The 22,650-nt window shown below is 35.4% G+C and overlaps 2 protein-coding genes across 4 annotated transcripts in view; one reads left to right on the forward strand and one right to left on the reverse strand.

The window, feature by feature from the left end:
• Positions 1 to 22,650, reverse strand: part of Ift74 (intraflagellar transport 74) — an 85,616-nt gene that overhangs the window by 34,824 nt on the left and 28,142 nt on the right. For both annotated transcript variants that reach the window (XM_028773302.1, XM_028773303.1), the window contains exons 7-10: positions 21,435 to 21,494; positions 18,659 to 18,720; positions 3,149 to 3,287; positions 1,686 to 1,748 (exon numbers count right to left, since the gene is read on the reverse strand). In XM_028773302.1, coding sequence (XP_028629135.1) covers positions 1,686 to 1,748; positions 3,149 to 3,287; positions 18,659 to 18,720; positions 21,435 to 21,494 — 324 coding nt within the window. The remainder of the gene's footprint in view (positions 1 to 1,685; positions 1,749 to 3,148; positions 3,288 to 18,658; positions 18,721 to 21,434; positions 21,495 to 22,650) is intronic.
• Lrrc19 (leucine rich repeat containing 19) lies at positions 6,286 to 18,770 on the forward strand. Of its 2 annotated transcripts, XM_028773305.1 has the most exons (6): positions 6,286 to 6,390; positions 8,181 to 8,259; positions 11,191 to 11,274; positions 13,518 to 14,031; positions 15,087 to 15,263; positions 15,943 to 18,770. In XM_028773305.1, exons 3-6 carry the CDS (start codon positions 11,200 to 11,202, stop codon positions 16,269 to 16,271), a joined length of 1,095 nt encoding a protein of 364 aa, XP_028629138.1. In that variant the 5' UTR covers positions 6,286 to 6,390; positions 8,181 to 8,259; positions 11,191 to 11,199; the 3' UTR covers positions 16,272 to 18,770. The 2 variants fall into 2 exon arrangements, with proteins under 2 accessions (XP_028629138.1, XP_028629139.1); XM_028773306.1 differs by lacking the exon at positions 8,181 to 8,259.

Genomic DNA, 22,650 nt, shown 5'->3' on the forward strand with positions numbered 1-22,650 from the left:
AGAAGAAGAAGAAGAAGAAGAAGAAGAAGAAGAAGAAGAAGAAGAAGAAGAAGAAGAAGAAGAAGAAAAAGAAAAGGAGGAGGAGGAGGAGGAAGAGGAGGAAGACGATGACACATCCAAGAGGAGCAGAAAGCAGAAAAAAAATAATCAAAGTCAGGGCTGAAATCAGTCAATCAGAAACAAAGAGAATAATACAAAGAATCAAGAAAACCAAGAACTAGTTATGTCTGAAATTTTTATGCCATGTTTTTTTCAGTTTTAAAACCATAAGACCTGCCTTTATTTTGTGAACTAATTCTCTTTTAAAAAGAGAACAGGCCAGGCGGTGGTGGCACATGCCTTTAATCCCAGCACTTGGGAGGCAGAGGCAGGCGGATTTCTGAGTTCGAGGCCAGCCTGGTCTACAGAGTGAGTTCTAGGACAGCCAGGACTACACAGAGAAACCCTGTCTCGAAAAAACTAAAAAGAGAGAGAGAGAGAGAGAGAGAGAGAGAGAGAGAGAGAGAGAGAGAGAGAACAGAGGTAGAGAGAGAAGAACTGGAATTGGTAGAAGAGCATCTAGATGAGGAGCTAGACGCCTAGGACAATGGAAACTCCCAGGTATCTCTGAGGGTGACCCTAACTAAGACTCCTAGCAATAGGTGATATGGAACCTGAACCAGCCATCTCTTGTAACCACGCAAGACTTCCAATGAAAGGATAGGGATGCCACCCCAGTCATAAAACCTGCCTACAAGATGTTCAGGGATAAAGAGGGAGCAGAAATTGAGGGAATGGCTGACCAATGACTGGCCCAGTTTGAGATCCATACCATGAGAGCCCACCCCGACACTATTAATGACATTCTGCTATATGTACAGATAGGAGCCTAGCATGACTGCCATCTGAGAGATATCACCCAGCAGCTGATGGAAAAAGATGCAGAGATCCACTGCCAAACATTAGACAGAGCTCAGGGATCCTTGTAGAAAAGGAGGAAGAAGGACTGAAATAACCAGATGTCAAAGACACCACAAGCAAACCTACAGAAAACTAACCTGGCCTCATAGGAGCTCACTGAGACTGAACCACCAATCAGAGAGCATGCATGGGACAGACCATCTGTACACATATATAACAGATGTGCAGCTTCGTCTTCATGTAGGCCCCTAAGAGCAGGAGTCCCTTTCCCCTAACTGGACTGCCTTGTCTAGCCTCAAAGAAGATGCACCTAGTCCTACTACAACTTGATATGACAAGGCTGGCTGACATCCATTGGAGGACTCCCCCTTCTCTGAGGAGAAAGGGAGGGTGTGGACAGGGGAGGTGAGGGAATAACTGGAAGAAGAGGGAGGAAAAGCTTTGATTGGGATGTAAATTGAATTAATTAATTAATAAAAAAAGAAAAGAACGGAAGTGTTACATCCTCAAATGATTTATCCCCACGTCAACTGCTGTTAATTTTTTTTTCACTGCACTGTAGGGCAATGCTTGGCTTTGTATACAGTAGTTACTGAAGAAAAATAACAATCACAACCAAGAAACCCAATCTTTCTTACCAATCTGAGACCTTTGTGGTCCAGAATGGGAAGAAAATATATTAAACTCCTGTTAGTAAACTGCAGAGTGCGTGGTTCTGATGCTTCCCTGAATTATCTTCAGAGCTCAGTGACAGCAGAACACTCCTCCCATGTCTCTATACTCACAGTTTCTAGGCTCTCCTTTTTTATGTTCAATGAATCTAGCTGTTGCTGAAGTGTATCTAATTCCTAAAGGGAAAAAGGAAAATTTAAAGACATATCTTTTTTCTTCATTTTTAAACATCTTATGTATGAATATGATAAAGTAAATCATGTAAATATATTCAATTTCTATCTTGCATATTGACTAGGACTTACCAAGGTTTTACCCTATTTAGAATAGCTTCTTTTATCAATTCTAAAATTCTTCTCACATACCTTCAAATGTCTGTCATAATTATTATGTCAGTATTTTGATCACAGTAATTATCAAAGACCTTTAAACTAATGATGTCATTGTTCAAAATAAAAATTTAAAATTCTAATAATCTTTAGCGACATGCCCACATATTTTGTCTAACTCCTTTTAGAGTCAAAATTTATATATAGGAGAGGACAAAGGGAGAAAGAAAGATAGAGGGAGCAAGAGGGAAGGAGGGTAGAAAAAATGAGGGAAGGAGGGAGAGATAGAGGGAATGAGGGAAGGATGGAAGAAGAGAAGGAAAGACAGTTGACCACAGAGGGAAAAAGAAGAAGGGAGAGGGAGGAGACATGAGAGATGAAAGAGAAAGATCCATTAATGGATCTTTCATAACCCCTACACAAAATTTAATATACTTTGGTAATAGTTTGATGTTTCTACAATATGCTTTCTTCAATGACTCATTTATCCAAAAAAATTGTCCAAGATAAAAAAAATGAAACAATATCTGAGAAATAAATAATATTCATTACTGGCAGTTATTGGCCTAATTTTTTGGTAATCCTTCAGTTTAAGGTCATCTGGGCTTGACGAAGCATTGACGTTTAACACTGGGAGGATTATCAACAGGCACCTATACTGTTCCTTTAAATAACATGACTGGAGAACCATTCAAATCAGGAACATAACAGGTTAAAATGCTTGTTGCTTATCAAACAGGGAGGAAAATGAAGGAAAATTAATATCCATGTGGCTCTGGCCTATGAGCCCCTTTAATGTTTCCATTAACAGTTCATAAAAATCCAAGATTTTAGATAATGCATGCACTTAGAAGATAGAGGCAGGAGAATCTCTGTGAGTTCAATGCCAGTCTTGTCTACAGAACAAGTTTCAAAGTAACCATGGCTACATTGTGAGACCCTGTCTCAAATAAATAATTATATCCAAGTGTTTTCATATACCTTTATGATATGCAAAGCTGAAGATGCAGAAAACTAAACTATTATGTATTTTTTAAAAGCTAGAACAGTATGCAGCATAAGAAAATGAATCCTATTATCAGTATCTAGCACTTAAATGACTGTGGGACTTAGCTGAGGACCTTGTTACAGTGAGATTCTGATGAGTAGGTCCAATTCAGTTCTCAGAGACCCTGGTTATGATTTTCGAATTGTACTTTGAGAATTATGTTGCTCCATGCCTAGCATACAGTCCAGAGTAATATTACCTGCAACAGTTTCTCATTTGTGGTTTTCATTTCTATGTACTTGACTTGTTTTTCAGGAGACATATTTTTGATAATGCCATCTGCTGCTTGTTTTTCTTGTTCAACTTCTTCTTCTACACTTCTGATTTGTTTTTCCTTCCTGAAATCAAAAGCATACAAAGTTCCTGTTAGTATACTAAGGGGAAAAAATCAAATTATTTTCAGGTACTAAGAAGGAAATCAACTATATAAAACTTGATCACACAAGCTCAGGCTTAATAGACTTTTCTCATCTGCATCCTCAAATTCAATTTATTTATTATCTATTTAAATGTATGACTAAAGCAGAGAGATTATCACATATGTATCTCTCAGGCCTTGTACATCTGAGGGTTCATTTAATCTTTTGGTGATATATTCCAAAAGTAAATTTTAGTTTTAAAAGTGACATTCAAACATCTGTTAGTCACAGCATTCTTTGATGAAGTTAAAGTCTGTATACAAAGTTATTATGTAAATCATGTAAAGCAAAGCATCTCTGACTGAACTAGCCAAAACAGAGAGCTACACTACCATGTGAATTATTTTAGGAGTTATTTATTTTATCTTATGTGAATAAGTGTTTTGCATGCACATATGTATGTGCTCCATGTGTGGGCCTAATGTCCACAGAGGTCAAAAGAGGGTGTCAGATCCCTGGAACTGGAGTTGCAGGGAGTAGTAAGCTAATATGTGGATACTGGGAACCAAACTCTAGTCCTCTGCAAGAACACTGCTTTTAACCACTGAGCAATCATACCAGCCCCACAATTTGATTTTTTTAAAAAGAAAAATCATAGGTTTGGTGAGATGCCTCAGTGGGTCTAATGCTTGCTGCACAAGCCTGATTATCTTTCAATACATGGAACCAATGCAGAACCAAATGCACACATGCACCATGTCATATGAGTACCTATATAGATCTATGCACACACAATAATGATGATGATCTAATAAAAACAAAACAAAATTATACCTTAAGGTCAATAATATGCTTATATTTGTGTTTACTTATTGCTTTAAATACAATAGTTATTTAACAAACAAATTTTAGCACCATAACACATTAATTTCCTGAAAAAATGTAACTATTGTATAATAATGATTACCCTAATCATATAATCACAATATATTCACAAGAAATACTACTAGTGTGCCTTGTATTTTATTTTCTCCATAGTCAATTACTAGTAGGGTAGAAAAACTTTCTTTCTAAAGAAATAGTATTTTTATTAATTCTTTAAGAATTCGTATACTGTATTTGATGCCTACCCCATGCCTCACAAATCTGCCTTCTCTACTGTCATAAGCTCCCTCTCCCAACTTTTTGTGTCACCTCTCCTGCCCCCAGTCCAGTGTAGTTTGTGTTAAGCAATTCTCTTGGGAATGAGGCCTACTTTGTAGTATGCTTGAGGTACCAGGAATCATTAAAAAAAATCTGAGAGAATTTATTTGCCAGGTATGGTGGCCCATGACTTTAATCACAAGATTTGAGCAAAAGAGGCAGGCAGATATCTATGAGTTCAGGAAGAACCTGGTCTACATAGGGAGTTCTGGGCTCACCAGGACTGCAGAGTGAGAGCTTGTCACAAAAATAAGATAAAAAGGAAAGAGTGAGTTTGATTTAACATAAATTTTAGTACCAAGGTCATGCATTTTTCACTACTTTTTTAAAAAACCTGATTAAAAGTCTATCATTAGCTACTGTCTTTTACTCATGGATAACAACTTCTACTCTTTTCAACCAGTTGACAGCTAAGTCCATTGGGGTCACATATTCTATGCCTTCTAAATACTCAGATCCTACAACTAGCAAAAGGAACCTAAACTAACAACATTTGCATCTAACAGACATCTCAGAATATGAAACAGACACCTGGGGATTTCTTTTTTATTTTTCTTCACTGAACAGTCAGTCATATTTTTCCTCTGACTATCAATAACTAGCATGTGTATTCTACTGTTAAAATTGAGGTGGGTACATGAGCTCACCTCTATCTCATTACTCAACAAAGAAACACTGTTTCTTGCTGTGCTCACTGTAGATTGGTGAGAGCTAATACTGTACAGCATTCTACTTTACAGACGGTTAACATTACATCACAAGGAAGCTATCTTATTTTCTGAAGGTATATAATGGCTGCCAGGTCTTTAAATGGCTTGAGCACTTTGCCCCTGCCCTTGGCAGTAAAGTGACTAACAAAAGCAAGGTATCGTAAAAATGAGCAAACAACAATGTGGAAAGGCAGTGGAATATAAAACTTAGTGATATATTTTTCATTTGAATCTAACAAAATATAAAATAGCTTTACAATTAACCCGCACTATTTTAGTAACTGCTGGTTGGTTTTGTGGGTCAACTTGACACTAGCTGAAGTTATCATAGAGAAAGAAGCCTATTTTTTTTTTTTTTCGAGACAGGGTTTCTCTGTGTAGCCCTGGCTGTCCTGGAACTCACTCTGTAGACCAGGCTGGCCTCGAACTCAGAAATCCGCCTGCCTCTGCCTCCCAAGTGCTGGGATTAAAGGCGTGCGCCACCACTGCCTGGCTGAAAGAAGCCTCTCTTAAGGAAATGCCTCCATGAGATCCAGGTGTAAGGCATTTTCTCAATTAGTGATAAAGGGGGGGAGGGTCCATTGTGGGTGGTGCCATCCCTGGGCTGGTAGTCTTGGGTTCTATAAGAAAGCTAGTCGAGCAAGCGAGGGGAAACAAGCCAGTAAATAACATCCCTTCATGGCCTCTGCATCAGCTCTTGCTTTCTGACCTGCTTGAGTTCCAGTCCTGACTTCCTTTGGTGATGAGCAGCAATGGCAAGTTTAAGCTGAATAAACCCTTTCCTCCCTAACTTGCTTCTTGGTCGTGACGTCTGTGCAGGAACTAAAACCCTAAGACAATAACATCTTTCAAAAATACTCTTAATATTTTACACTTTAAGCCACAAAATAAAATTGTTAATATTTTGATAAAATTTTGAAGCAAAACACAAAAACTAAGTAAACTATGTTATTTGTTATGCTTAAAAAGTCAAGGATGTCTTTAAGAAATTAGGTTCTAGTCAATGTTTTGCTAAGGAAGTCCAGCTTCTCCTTAATCACTTGCTTACAGGTACAAAGGTTAATACAGTGAAGTGCAACCGTCTGACACAGGCTTTTCTAATGGTGTAGAAGAAGCAGAGCAAACTCCTCGCACACACTGGTCTCAGATACAAAAAGGAGAAAGTAAAGGTAAGCGCTTACATACTTAAGGCTTAGTTGTTGTTAACTTTGTCAAGCCTAGAGAATCCTTGCTGTTAGTGATAAAGAGCAGAGAACATGATATTTTCACACTGTCTACTGCAGAAATAATATAAACCTAAGAAACAGCCAACGGCTCTTTACAAATAAAGTTATAATGGAATACAAAAGTTTTCATCTAGCGAATCAAAATTTTAAGAACTTTTTCTTTAAGTTTTTATTTTTAAATGTTAATCAGAGAAGTCTGAAGTAACTTTAATCTTAAAACAAATTTATGCCGGGCAGTGGTGGTGCATGCCTTTAATCCCAGCACCTGGGAGGCAGAGGCAGGCAGATTTCTGAGTTCAAGGCCAGCCTGGTCTACAGAGTGATTTCCAGGACAGCCAGGGCTACACAGAGAAACCCTGTCTCAAAAAACAAAACAAAACAAACAGACAAAAAATTTACAGGATTAAAAGAATTAGTTGAAACTACTGAAGTTGGATGATTACTACTATTATGATTAAACAGTTTTCAAAAATAATTTTGAATAAGTTATTATTTAAGTTTTAAAATATAAAAATCACAAAGGAGTTAGAGAGAGGAATAATTGTAACTGTCAATCAACACCTCACTCCAAAAGCACTGTATTAAGGCATAAATATGTAAAATATTGAACAACAAAACTACTTCTGAACTTTATTTAACAAAACTAAATGCAGCATCTTTTTTAAAATCTTACTGCACATATTAAGTCTTATCAAGATAACCCAAAATTGTACTGAATAAATGAAACTTGTACTGAAATTTTCATTTAAGAGAAACAAAATTTTCATATCAGCATCATTCCTTTGTGTATAGATTTCATTTTCCTGTGTAAAGAACTCTTAAATCCATAAACCAGCTAACAGAAACTGATGCTCTAATTCTTCCTGATTTTATTAATTCCCTTTAAAACACAAAAACCATTTCAAAATAACTTTCAAATTGAGAAAAACCTTCAAAGAAATGGCCTCATTTAACTGTTTGTTTTTTCAAACTGTTTTCTTTGAAAATGGACTTTCTGAAGGAAATGTTTATGTCTGGGGGTTACCATTCACTCTCTGTCGACCTCTCCCCTAGCAAAAAATACAAGCATTATGTGAAAAAGCCTGCAGACAGTGTGGGAAAAAGCCTGTAGCACAGTAGTGCTACAGGTATGTTGAAAGGGTAAAGCCTTGACTAAATGCTGCTTTTAATTCTAAACTTCATCAAGAAAAAAATTTCTAACCTCATCATTCTCTTTTAGCATACTATAGACAGCGATTACTAAATGATAAAAATAACATGATCCTCTAGCTCCTTCTCCCTTGACAACCCTACCTCGACTCCACTTTTTTCCTCATCTGTTTTTTTCCTTTCTTTCTTTGTTTCTTTGTTTCTCTCTCTCTCTCTCTCTCTCTCTCTCTCTCTCTCTCTCTCTCTCTCTCTCTCTCTCTCTCCCTCCCTCCCTCCTTCCCTCCCTCCCTCCCTCCCTTCCTTCCTTTCTTTTTTTTTTTTTGAGACAGGTCCTGGAATGTGTATGAAGATCGAGGTGGCCTCAAACACACATAGATCCTCCTGCCTCTGCCTCCTTTAATGTTGGGATAAAAGCATGCCTGGCCCTAACTTGCTTCTGTTCTACCCATCTCTTCACTTAATTCAGTTCATTTGTTTATACCCTAGTTGTTTCTCTAGCCATCCGTATCCCATATGCCTGAAAAACTATCACTTCTGTTACTTATTCTTCCTCATTCATGTCTGTGTACCACTGGGGACATCAGTACTAAGTTTACCATACCACTGAGAAGTACAAGCCATCAAAGAGGCTATAAAACTGTTCCTAGAGATCATTAAGTACAGGTAAGCTAGCTTTCATAAATGACATAGGCATCTCCCTTTTTAGCCAAAGGTGTGGAGTAAGATGTTACTTGATTTCATTTCTGGCTCTAAAAGATGTGTGTGTGTGTCTGTGTGTGTGTATGTATGTATATATCATATAGAATACATATTGTATAAAATCTAGAAAGCAAAGTAGCTTTTTCTAGCAAGCTTGACTATGAAATGACAAAAAGAAGGGAAATTAAGCTAAACAAATCAACAAATTGAAAGCAATGAATGAGCGGACAAGAATAGACTAGCATTGGAAAAATAATAAATTCTTATCACCTATGAGCAAACAGACTTAAGTAACTCGAAAAGAATCTTCTTAATCTGCTTGGTTTTTCTACTTCTTGCTTAGATTCAATAATCTTTTTAAAATCTTCAATAAGTATTTATAACAAATGTTGTCAGGTATAAAAGATTAAATTTTAGAAGACTTCCTAAAGATAACAATAAATAATTATATCCTTTCAAACTTATTTGTGTGTAAAAAGGTTTCTGTGATTACTTTGAGGAAACAGATAGAGAGAATATGAAACATTAACATAAATAAAATGATGAAATAGATAATAACTATTAAGATTATTACTTTTCAATAAGGGGCAATTTCTACTTTGAGTAGCATACTGAATATACCTATTAACTTTGGCTTCTACTTAAAACATGACTAAAATAAAAGTTTAAGGTAAAAGGGAGTATAAGCCCACAAAAACAGAGAGAATGGACTAGGAAGAAACAGTAGTAAAATTTAGAAGTCTGGAAGTTAATAGTTAAATGGTAACGCAAAAGCAAATTTTCCTATGTTAACAACGGAAAAAACAGAAAATCCACTTGATTTCTATTACAGGAACTTAAATTGGTCTAGAAATTACCATTATCAGGTATTCTGGAAGTAGATGAGGAGGCAAAAAGTCCTCTGTACCTCTGCTCTGATAGATGATGTTCCTTCTGTATGTAAGGTAAGAGTTCTCTGTATCTAGGGAGCAATAAGACAATCTGACTAGGCCCAAGTGAACAGAGGAACACTATTAGATTAAGTTATAACTGATACACCAAATCTTAGTATTAAATCACCTTTTCACCTCCCAGTTCTTAAAATGGTGGCTACAAAGCCTTGTATGTATAGGAAACAATTTAGAGAAGTTATTTTGTGGAGTCAAACTCAACTGAAAGAAAGATAATGACATTTGAGAAGTCCTCCAAAGTCCAGCAAGTCATTCTACAGGAATGAACACACAGCTTTCTACTGGTCACTTAGATTCCCACTTTACCAAGCAAAATATTTAAAAATTCATGAAACAAAGCTTCCATAAGTTGAAAAAAGTAAAATCTGGGTACACAAGCTATTCATTAAAAAGAAGACAACAAAAAAGCAAAAAGGGTGGAAAATGGAAGGAAGGGAGGAAAGGAGGTAGGAGGGGGAGAACAATAAAAAAATATATAGCCACACAGCAGGATCTACTGAAAATACTAAGAGAGTGAAAAGAAGGTTAGAATCTAAAGGATGCAGGGAAAATGAACTATAAAGATAAAGTTGAAATTATCTCCAAAAAGCAAAGCAAAACTACTAAGAAAAATAGGAAAATAATGATCTGAAAGTTGTTCCAGATGGTCCAATACTCAGTTTAGGCAGTTCTACAAATAATATTATCAATCAATGGTATAAATCAGAAATTAATTTTCTCAGCACTGAGTGATAAATCTTCCAGATTGAAAGGGACAGCCAGGCACCCAGCTGGACTGATGAAAGCAAACTTTACAAGGCATATGACTATGAAATTGAAAATACTGTAAGTTCCTTAAGGATTAGGGAGAGGCAAATTATACAAGATGACAAAAAAAAATGAAGGACACATACCTACTGCAACTTAAAGACAGCAAGGCAATGACCATTGCTATTTTGAGGGAAAATTATTTCCTACCTAGAATTAATTTTCTAGCCAAAATCTCTTAAAGAACAACAAAGAGGTCCTTCCCATGGTCTTTCTTAGAAGTTATGAAACTCCACCAAAAAAAAAAAAAAAAAGCCTAAAACAATAAAAGAAGACTGGGAATTCTAAAAAACAAGAATGTGTAACAAAGTCTACAGAGAATGTATACATGAAAGGCAGAAGTGAACAGCTGTGGGATCCTGAGTCCACGTCTCTAAGCACACGAACAAGCTCCAGCAGAGGCTTGTCATGCAGCTGACATGGACAGAATACTTACTGTGTACTTACGAACTACTGAGAAATTTGCTATGGGAGAACACGAGAATAAATTTGTGGAAAAAAAAACACAGAAAACTAAACACATGGGGAAAAAAAGCTCAGTTTATCAGAAAAAAGTCTAAAATGGAATAAGTAATCATGCTATTTACAGAGTTCACTAAACAATAATTTGCATGTGGCAATGACATTATAAACTCTTAATATTCATCTGGCAAGAATCCATTAAGTATCTGTAAGAAAGTGATGGGTCAATGTATTGGAAATTCTGGTAGAGACTACTTGAAAGAAAATTAGTGATTTTTATCTTCCACCACTACAAATCAATAATATTAATACAACACTCAAATTTAAAATATCAAGAAGCATTAATCTAGAGAAGTATGCACATCATACTTTAATAATCATATATCATACATAATAAATACATTCCTTTGGGATTTTTCATGTACATATATGCTGAAAAAAGATTTAATACAACTATTTTTTTTTCATTAGACCTGAAGCTAATAAGATACCCTAGAAAAATACTGAATCTCAGCATCCACGGGGGCTGTTTAGTTTGTTAAGGTTAGTAACAGGATAATGAAAAGCAATGTGAGTGCTTCATATTTTATGTATTTTTAAAAGAAAAATATATGTATGTCCTCAACCTCTAAAATCCTAGTATCTTTTGAGATGAAATTATTTTCTTCTCTCTTAGGCCTTCAATATGAAAGTCACACGCTTCATGTTTTGGCTCTTCTCCATGCTACTACTATCTGTTAGAAGCCAGGCTTCTGAAACAGTAAGTTTCAACCAATAATAAAAAAGTTCTCAAACATATACTGTATAAAAATCTAGTAAAATACATAAAAGCAAAAGACTAACAAAAGAGAAATAAACACAACTGACAAACTATTAACAATTCTGTGAGCCAGTAAGATGTCTTGGTGTGTGCCGCCAAGCCTAACCACCTGAGTTCCATCTCTAAACCCCAGTGAGAACTCCTCAAAACTGTCTTGTGCCTCCATATGTGCTATGACATGCATTTGCATGGAGACTCACACAAATACATATGGACAGACAGACACACAGACACATGGATACACAAACACACACAAATACATATGTACAAAAATAAATAAAATTTAAAATAAAATAAAAATTATTTACTTACCTATGTATACTAAAGTTCTGTAACCTCTGGGTAAAAGCCTAATTTGATAAAGCATTCTTTGTTTTATAAAGTGAATTCTTTATAAAAGCTGACCAAATGGGACTAAAAAGAAAGTTCAGCTGTTAGGAGCACTTTCTGCTCCTGGAGAGGACCCAGGTTCCTTTCCTAGAACCCACACATTGGCTCTTAAGTATCTGTAATTCCAGATCCAAAGTACTGAACCCCTTTCTGGCCTCCATAGAGACCAAGCAGACACATGATACTCATACTTACACAAGGAACACGCACATACGCATAATTATTTTAAAAAATTTAAAAGCTAAATAAAGTAGAACTCTGAAAATTCTTAGCTATAAAATCAGAGATTAGTTTCAAGAGCAAAAGAAGAAAAAAATCAGTTCAAATCATAGGATGGGGGTAAGAAAGGTGAAGAAATGGTTTACTACAAACAAGAGAATCTAAATTGCATCTAGCATTGACCTCTCCTCCTCCACGCACAGTTAAGCGCATACTCTACATATACAAAATAATAATAATGTAAACAAATAGAATATGGGCTGGGGATAGAGTTCAGTGGGAGAGCTTTTGTATACTGCCCTAAATTCAATCCTTAGTTCTGCCAAAAATAAAAAAAATAAAAAAGTTTTTAAGCAATTAAGTCAGATGTCTTAACATGAACCTGTATTCCATCAGGTTCTAGACTGAGGCAGGGTGATCAAGAGCTGGCCATCTCCTGCAATATACTGAGACTCTATTGGAAATAAACATCAACACAACATGTCAATCAATAAAAATTATAAAATGTAAGAAACTTAAAAACTCGCTGACATAGCTTATCGTCATGTGGCTGCATTATTATTTGAACAGCAGAGCCAGTCAAGAACTATTTCTTCGAACATATATCTACATATTGGAATCATTTCTTGTATTATAGCTCATTAACAATCATGATTTAATTTGATCTTTTAAGACAACTATGTAAACCAGGCTGTCCTTGAACTTATAGAAATGCATCTGCCTCTTCCTAGGATTAAAAGTGTGTATCACCACAACCAGGATGGTTCCATATTTGATAGAGAGCAGCTGGGTGGTGATGGTACACACCTTGAATCCCAGTACTTAGGAAACAGAGACAAGTAGATCTCTGTGTTCAAAAACAGCTTAGTCTACAGAGTGAAGTCCAGAACAGCATGGGCTGTAGAGAGTACCCTGTCTTAAAACACATCCCCCACCCCCACACACAAATAAAAGCATTTATTTACTTTTAAAATACCAAATTTTTAAGCTGTTAAATCAAGATGCTGGGTGTTGGTTTGAATTATCTCCACAAACTTCAAAATACTTTTAAACAACTTTTAAACAATTCTTCCATATATATATATATATATGTATATGTATATGTATATGTATATTTTGCTAAAACATCAAATAATATTTTAGTCTGTTTTGTCTGGTTTTTTTGAAAAAGCATCTCACTGTGCAGCCAAGGTTGCTCTTGTACTTGTTAGTTTCCTGCCTAAGACTCCACAAGTGCTGGAATCACAGGCATATGCCATATTTCTGATTAAGTAAATCAACAGAATTGTATTTGCCTTGTATTTCTATAAGAGAAATACTGCAATATTGTTTCTGTAATGCTTATATAATTAACAGGTGGAAAATATCTTTGGCTCTCCTCAAGTGGTTGTATCAGAATTTCCTTATTCTTCAGTATCCCATTTGTATAAAGAAACATATTTGTTCTTCCTTTTTTATGTTAAAGGATAACGTTTTCCAGAATGATCCAATATCTCTTCTTGGATATGTAATTTTGATCAATTCTGGTAGAAATTTTTCTGATTAGATCATTTCTATTTTCTTTTCTTTTCTAGGAAGTCAAATGTAACTTCACCAGAAGGAATTATGCTTTGATTCCAGAGGGTATCAGTAACAATGTTACCATCCTTGATCTCAGTTTTAACCAAATTACTCTAAATGATTCAGATACCAGGGTGCTACAGATGTATTCTTTACTCACTGAGCTCTACTTGATGGAGAATAACATCACTGCCTTATATAACAGTAGTTTCAGTAATCTTTTCAAACTAGAAATTTTAAATATCTGTGGAAATTCAATCAGTGTAATTCAACAGGGTTCATTTGTTGGCTTAAATGAACTAAAACAATTATTTCTTTGCCGCAACAAAATATTACAACTGACTCCTGATACATTTGTGCCTCTAAACAACCTGAAAGTTCTGAATCTACAAGGCAATTTGATAAGCGTCTTTGATGTACCTCAGCTATTTCATTTGGAATTACTAACTCTGGATGGAAATCCATGGAACTGTACCTGTGGTCTACTTGAATTGCAGAACTGGCTGAACACATCTAATGTGACATTAGGTAAGCTATCCTACTCCAAGTCAAGCAATAAGACAATGTGACTGAGATTTGATGGCTTATGTCAGAATTAGGACAAATAAAAAGAAACAGCTGAGCTAGAAGTATTGCTCAATAGTAGACACAGGCCTTGAACTTCATTTCTACAACAGTTAAAATAAATCAAAACCATACCAACCAAACAACAACCAACCACTCCCTGAAAAAAAAAAAAAAACACCTGAAACTTCAGAATAGACATGCTCTTACCCAACCTTGTAGAGGGATGGAAATTTAAAGATTGATATTTGCAAGAAGGTAGTATTAAACATAAGTGTTGTTATAAAACATTAATTTTATATGTCAGGTGTGATAAGGCATACCTTTAATTCCAGAACTTGAGAGGCAGAGGCAGACAGATCTCTGTTAGTTCCAGACCAGCTAGGAATACATAGTAAGGTCCTAGCTTAAAAAAAGATGTTCAAGAACATCCTATTCTTTAGGGTATTATATCATAAGATATACAAAATGTACCTAACTCTAGCACTCGGTACTGAACTCAGGGTGTTGACAGATTTTGTTAACTGTACATCATGCTCTGCTTAGAAACCAGATTATAACAATAATCTTAATCAAAATTTCCCAACATAAAAACCAAATGATAAACACATACTGTGTTTAGTCTATATAACAAGAATATGGATCAACACTCACGTTGACATGCAAATATTTCAAGAGTCACTTTCTAACAATAAAAAGTTTTGGTTCCTTTATTTTGAATTATATGTATAAGTATTTTGCCTGCATGTACGTGCACCATGTGTATACCTGGTGCCTGTAGAGTTCAGAAGAGGGCACTGGACCCTCCAGAACTAGAGTTAAAGATAATCATGAACCAACATGTGGAAGCTGGAAACTCAATGCAGACTCTCAGCAACAGTACCAAGTGCTTTTAACCACTGAACCATCTTTCCTGCCCTTCTTATCGCCTAATGAGACAGACTTATCAAAAATTCTAAATCAATACTGTGTTATAAACTACTTCTATTGTCTATAATACATTTTTATTCCTTTACCAGAAAATGAGAGCATTACCACATGTAGCTACCCAGATGACCTAAAGCACTACAGCATCAAGTCAGCACCCTTCACAACTGAATGCCATTCTAAATTTATTTCCACAATATCTGAAGATTTTCAGTTCATTAGGAATTCATCTTTTAATAGCTCTTCAAACAACTTAACATGGAACTCAGGTAACGTTCTGGTTTTGAGTATTACTATTGCTGAAGGTATCAGTACTAAACATACTGCTCTTTTTGTCTTTTACTCTTTTGAGTATCTAGGAAGAATGTAAAAGAACGATTCTTCATCTCAACAAAAATTTATAAAATATTGGAATTCTAACCCATGCTCAATTAGATATCATGTGCATGACAGCAATGTTAATTACTATTTACTAGACTAGACACTACACCTCACAAACATATGTTAATGGTTTTATATGAGCTGGTAACAATACCTGGTTTTCTTTTAATATAGAGTACAGCATATTTGAGAGGAGATCCAAGTCTAAACACAAAATTCATTTATGTGTCAAAAATACCACATGTATGCAGTCTGAAGATAATCTATACAATATTTTCTGGGCATCTGTCTTTTTACTATGACCTGTCTGTTGATGCCTTCTATGAGTTTTGTTTTCCACTTGTGAAGTCTTGGAGGGGCTCAAAAAGTTAAGTTACAAACATCAGAGCATCTTGGGTTTTTTAGTTAGGGTTGCTCAACCTTTAGTCATTTTGGAAAATGGTGTTCCTTGTCCACACTTGTCGTTAGTGTATTAGTAATTTTATTCTCAGAAAACCGTAATGTATGTTCCTTTCCAATACTGCTTGACCTCTGTCAACTTAACAAAATCTCTCTCTTGTATTTAAGAGCATAAGCCTCTTGGGAAAAGCTGGGCTTTCCTGGTTGGTGTTGTCGCCACTGTACTGTTAACTTCACTGCTCATCTTCATTGCCATCAAGTGCCCAGTATGGTACAATATTCTGCTTAGTTACAATCATCATCGCCTGGAAGAGCATGAAGCAGAAACCTATGAAAATGGTCTTACAAGAAACCCAAGTTCTCTTTCACAAATAACAGACACAAACTCTGAAGATACCACAGTAATATTTGAACAGTTCCATTCATTTGTGGTAGATGATGATGGGTTTATTGAAGATAGATACATAGATATTAATGAGGTACAGGAAGAAAAGTAATTTTATCCTGTTGAAATTTTGAAATATACTTTCAGTCTATTTATACGTTGGACAAAGAGATTTTGATTTGGCAAACCTTCATATTAATAACCCTCGTATTAATTAGTACCTTATGTTAATATTACTGTGGTTATTTTTTACTGTATTGCACAAGAAAGTCCAAATGCAATAACTCATACAATGGTTAGCTAAAAGTTTAATAATTTATCTACACACCAGCATTTACTAGTGTCAGCAGTGTTCAGGAAACTACAGACTGCTAAAAACAAGGCCTAAGGACAATTATTTGTCAACTAAAATGAGCAGATTCTGGTATTAACAATACACATGCTGCAATGTCTTAAATTATACTAAAATTGTAATCAATAAAGAAATATAAATTTTAGATTTATATCATTAAAGTAAGGAATGGTACGCTTTAATTATATAAATGAATTCACAGAATTAGAGAATACTTTCTAATGCTGTCTGAACTTAAAAAACAAAATTTCCTCAAAAATTTGTAGCAATTTAAAGCACAGGTACAATGATTTGGAATAATCCCTACTAATCACTACTGTATTTAACAGTGATTATTAGGAAGAGTTGCACATACAATTGCCATGTTTAATATTACAATGGCTCCTAAACTAGGCAGCATAGCTAATTATGAATTTTCTTTAAAAGAAAAAAAATTCTCTATTTCTTTTGGAAGATTATTTTTAAAATCATTCTGAGCTAGAACTGAGAATATTTAAGTAATCCATACACATCCCTGTTTCAATAAACAAAGCAATGTTTCCCAAATTGTTTTCTAGAACACCGATTTCCTACAATGACACTGACAACCATTTATAGACCATTTATAGAGAAAAAAAAAGGTACCTGGACAAATTACTAAAGGAGTCTAAATCTAAACATGGTGAAAGATTTTTTTTTTCCTTTAGTACTTACAGATTTTACTAAGGTCTAATAGTTCAAGAGTAAAGTACTGAATTTTTAAAGGAAGTCTGCATAGCATGTGCAAGTCCCTGGGTTTCCTTCCCCTGCCTCCCCTCCTCTGTGTGTATGTGTGTATGTGTTACATATATACACAGAAACATTAAAACTTATTTGATAAGCAAACCCTTTCCTTTCTTGGGAGAACAGCTACTAGCTCACAGGATATTAATAGATCAAATGACATATTCTTGAAAAAATAGGCCTAACATAGGAAGGGTCGATCTAAAGTGAAATGTTTACCAATAGCTGCAAATATGATTTTAACAACTTAGCAGTTTAAAGAGTGCAAATAAAAACCAGCAAAATCTGTATTTTACCATTGTATATGTGGAAAAACTAAGTGTATTTATCTGCATCCTTTAGAAACGAGGCTATCTGTAAAACACTGAACTGCACTTATGGATGAAGTAGTGTAACACATTTTCTATGTTTTTCTTCGTCGGCATACATGGGAAGGGAAAGAGTTGAAGAGAGAACACAGCTAGAAGTGTGATGACAGAACCTGAATCATGATACATGAGTATACAACATTCTGACGACCCAATTTCTCTTTAATAAAAATATTCAAAAGAATGTACATGATACCTTCTTACAAAAAAAAGACTAATAATGAACATCTTTTCATAATTTGCAAATAATGCTCATCAATGACAATTAATGTATAAAGCCTACTGGTTGATAAACTCTTTCATTAAAGTGGAACTAAAGATCATACTTCACTCTACTTAAAAGATTAGGTTAAAAATCTAACTGGCAGATATAAAGACATAATTCATCTTAGAGTTTAAGTCTTTAAAAGCAGAAGTCATATTTATAAACTGGGTAGTCTTCTCCTTTGTATAAAATTTAGCTCCAGGGGAGTAAATAAGACAGCATATATTTGACATTTAGATAAATTTTATATTAAGATGTTATGATAAATTAAGAAAAGATTTTTTTTATTACAAATATATACTTTAAATGTAAGAATTCAGTAAGATGCCAGCTGTGGTTCTTGTCTGTACTACCAGCACTTGGGAGGCTGAGGCAGACAGATCCTTATGAGTTTGAGATAGCCTATGCTACAGAGTAAGATATTGACTCATAAGAATCCAACAGTTAAGGGCTCAGTGATAGCTCAGTAGTTGGGAGCACTAGATGCTCTTCTGGAGGCCCCAGGTTCGGTTCTCAGCACTCACATGGTAGCTCACAGCTCTCTGTGGCTCTAGTTCCAGGGACTCCAATGCCCTTGTAAGACATATATGCAGGCAGAATGCCAGTGCACATGAAATAAAAATAAATAAAAATTTAATCCAACAATTAATTAACAAAAGCAAAATAAGAGAAAAAGTTAAAATTTTAAAAAGAAATTAAATGACTCACAAGTTAAACCACCTACCAAAACTCATTTATGCATATGAACTTACGCTTGTCTTTCGGTAAATATGACATCCATACTTTGTGTTTCTCGATCATTTTGAGCTTTAAGCTGTGTAAACAGTTAACACAGACATTATTCATTAAAAAAAAGGGTAAACAAAAAAAAGGATAAACACCAAACTAGATTCTCATGTAAAGATTACTCTAAAGGTTATGATTTAAATGAAATTATTGTAGTAATGTCACATGCAAAAGTTAGAAAAAATATGACTTTCCTCTAACAAAGTAACTACCAGATAAATAAATTAGCCCTTATATTAACATAATAAGCTCACACCAAAATAATTCATTTTTCTTTAGTGATCTCTCTAATAATTTAAATTTAAACTTAGTTTAGGTATACAACATTTCAGTAATATACTATCTGTTCAATAAATACTTGGATAGGGGCTAGAGAGATGGCTCAGTGGTTAAGAGCACTGACTACTCTTCAAGAGGTCCTGAGGTCAAGTCCCAGCAACTACATAGTAGCTCACAACTATCTGTAATGGGATCTGATGCCCTCTCTGGTGTGTCTGAAAACAGGTACAGTGTATTCATATAAATAAAATAAATAAATAAATAAATACTTGATTAATTTATATGCTAAATCTAGAATTAATACAATTTTTGTTCTTAAAATCCTTCATGATTTCCTAATGACTCCTAGCTGACTGTATATACATAGACCTGAATCTGGATATACCACAAACAACTGACGGAATAATTTTCAAAGTTTTTGTTATTTCTAGCAATAATACTCCTTTCTAAGGTTATGAAAATGAAAATAATTTACTAAATTATTTTAGAACCCCAAATTTAAAAGTCATTTATAAAACTTCTGGGGTTTTAGGGTTTTTGTTGTTATTGTTGTTTTGCTTTGTTTTAGTCAGGCTGATGTGGGGGCATGTCATTTTTCTCAGCACTCAAGAAGCTGAGACAGAGAGATCTCTGAGTTCAAGGCCAGCCTGGCATACTGAGTGACTTCCAGGATAACAAGAGATACATAAGAAAACCCTGTCTTGAAAAAAATAAATTTTTTAAAAACATTGTTTTCATAGAAGTCTTTTATCATGTAGATAAATTATAAGCTATAGATCTTGTTATACTTTATTCAAATGTTTAAAATGAAAATATGTTAGTTAGTAACTCAAACACTGAACACAAATTCTTGTTTACTAAAGATAATATTACTAGCTATGTCTGGTATCATATCCATTCCCTTTCCTTCTTGTTATAAAAACTGAGAGACTCAAGAGGTAGCTCAGCAGTTAAGAGCACTGGCTGCTCTTCCAGAAGACTTGTGTTTGTTTTCCAGCACTTCATGGGGCTCACAACCATCTGTTACTCTAGTTTCAGGCAACGTGATCCCTTTTTCTAGCCTCTGAGGGCATACGGCACAGTCATATATGCAGACAAACAACTATGCACTTTAAATAATTAATTTTTTTAAAACTATAAGATTTTTAAAGAAATAGTATTTCTATTGAGTTTTAATTCTATTTGTAAAATATTAAAACCTCAAGAAACATTTTAAAAAGTTAAAACCAAAATACTGTTAACTAATATATATACAAGCAATATAGATGGAACTTCCTTAGTGCAAGATCAATTGAAACAGAGCTTTATGGTCCAAGTGAGGATGCCTCAATCCTACTTGAGAGGGAGAAGAAAGCAACCACGGGGTGGGGATGGGGGGTGTGCAGAGGGAGGGAGGGATGTGGGTGGGAGAGGGGAGGGAAAGGGGAAAAGGGGAACATGATTAGGCATGGGAGGGTATTGGGGGGAAACAAGAGTGAAACCCTGAGAACCAGCAGAAAGAATGGAAACAGGCAACCTCAGGAGGTAGGAGGTGGGGGGACCCTATAGGATGTACCAGAGACCTAGGAGATAAGAGGTGGCCAGGCCTCAAAGGGAGGGACCTTAGATGAAATGCCCCACAGTGGGGAGGGGAACTTGTAGAGTCCTCCTCTAGTAGAAAGACAGGGCATCAAGTAGAGGGATAGGGTTGCCATCACAGTCAAAAACTCTAACCCAGAATTGTTCCTGTCTGAAAGAACTGCAGGGACAAAAATGGAGAAGAGACTGAGGGAAAGGAGGTCTAGTGACTGTCCCAAATTAGGAACCAGTTCAAGGGGAGGCTCCAAGGTCTGACACTATTACTATGCTACGGTATGCTTATAGACAGGAGCCTTTAAGAGACCCAACAAGCAGCTGGAAGAGTCAGATGCAGATACTTACACCCAACTAGTGACTGAAGTCAGAGTTCCCTGTGGTTGAATTAGGGAAAGTCTGGAGGAAGCTGAGGCAGAGGGCAACTCCATAAGGAAGACCAACAGTCTCAACTAACCTGGACCCCTGAGATCTCTCAGACACTGAGCTACTAACCAGGCAGCATAGATGAGCTGGTCCTTGGTCTCTGACATATATACAGCAGAGGACTGCCTGATCTGGACTCAGTGAGAGAAGATGTACCCAACCCTTGCAACCAACCCTCGACAGTCTTGAGGTCCCAGGGAGTGGGAATGTCTGGTGAGGTTGGGGTGGGGGCAGATATCCTTTTGGAGATATGGTGAGGAAAAATGGGATGAGGACCAGGAGGGGATAAAGAGACAAGAGCAATGAAAAGAAAAGGGTGCTGAATAATAATTGTGATATCTATTATTAGAGTCATAACTGCCTATATGGTCCATAAAATTTTATCAAACTACTTCTAAATAAATGCTTTATTTTAGAGAATATGATTTATAAGGACCTATTGATTATATTTATATATTTTCTTACCATGTTGTAATCATTCATTACTTCTTCCATTTCAGTATTCGTATTAAGCTTATCTACCAACTAAAAGAAAAAAATATATATTAAAAAAAAGCACCATCTTGTTAGCCTTAATGTTTTCAGTAAGTCTTAATATACATACTTATTTTTATAATTAGCTAGTCATTTCAGTGTTAATCCTTCTACATATCTTATTTTCTAAAAAAAAATAGTTACAATGAAAAACTAAACATACTCATCATTTGGCCAAATGGTGTAGAAAAGTGAAAAATAATGAAATACTGTCCCTTTAAGACCATACACTAAAGAGCTTTGCCTGTTCTGAAAAGACCAAGTTTATAAAGAAAAGTCTGAAACAGAAAAAAGCAGCTTCAGAAATTATCTGCCACTTGTATTTTCCCCCTTCTGGAAAATATTAACTGTTTTACAAATTTATAATATTGAAAATATAAAACAACTTTCCCTAAAAATTAAAAAAAAAAAACAGAACGAAGCAGGAACAGTGCGTTAAGACTAACCTTAAGTCAAGGAATGGTATCACCAAGTAACAGCACAGCTTTACCTAGTCCATAGTGTTCAGGAATCGGTATCTGTATTAACTCAGTTTTTACAACCCTCTATCAAGCATAAATTTTTTTTTTATTTCTTTTCTCTTTTATTGAAATACTTTTTTTTTCTTTTTTTTTTTAATATATATATTTTTTTTATTTTCTTTTTTTTTTTGAACATGAAATGCTTTTTTATAGCATGTTTTACAAGGGGAGGGGGTAAGAGGGTCCAGGTGGTGGAAAAGTACAAAATCTTCTTGGCCTGTGCCTTGAAACATGTCATGGTCTATATGGTACACTGCCTTGAATTATGATCTACCTGCAGTTCTTCAGAAGATATGGTACACTGCTTGAGTTATGGTCTCCCTGCTATTCTTAAGAAGACATGGTACTCTGCTTTGAGTCTATCTGCAGTTGCTAAGCAGGATCTTGCAGCTGCCAAGCTTCAGAGGACATTATGCAGGTGGGGAAAGGTAGGGGGTAAGGGTAAGGGCGAGGGTCCTGGCTTCTGGCATCTCCCCCTTCTCTGTTTAGTTAGAGAAGGCGTCTTTCAAGCATAAATTATAGTCCACATTTTAAAGAATTTGAGGAAGTAGCAGAGCCAGAATTTTATTTTATGTGTGTGCGTGCACATACATATACACATACACATATACATGGTTGGTTTTTGT

Source organism: Grammomys surdaster, unplaced genomic scaffold, assembly GCF_004785775.1.
Source record: "Grammomys surdaster isolate TR1022 unplaced genomic scaffold, NIH_TR_1.0 225, whole genome shotgun sequence".
In the NCBI taxonomy this organism is placed as follows: Eukaryota; Metazoa; Chordata; class Mammalia; order Rodentia; family Muridae; genus Grammomys; species Grammomys surdaster.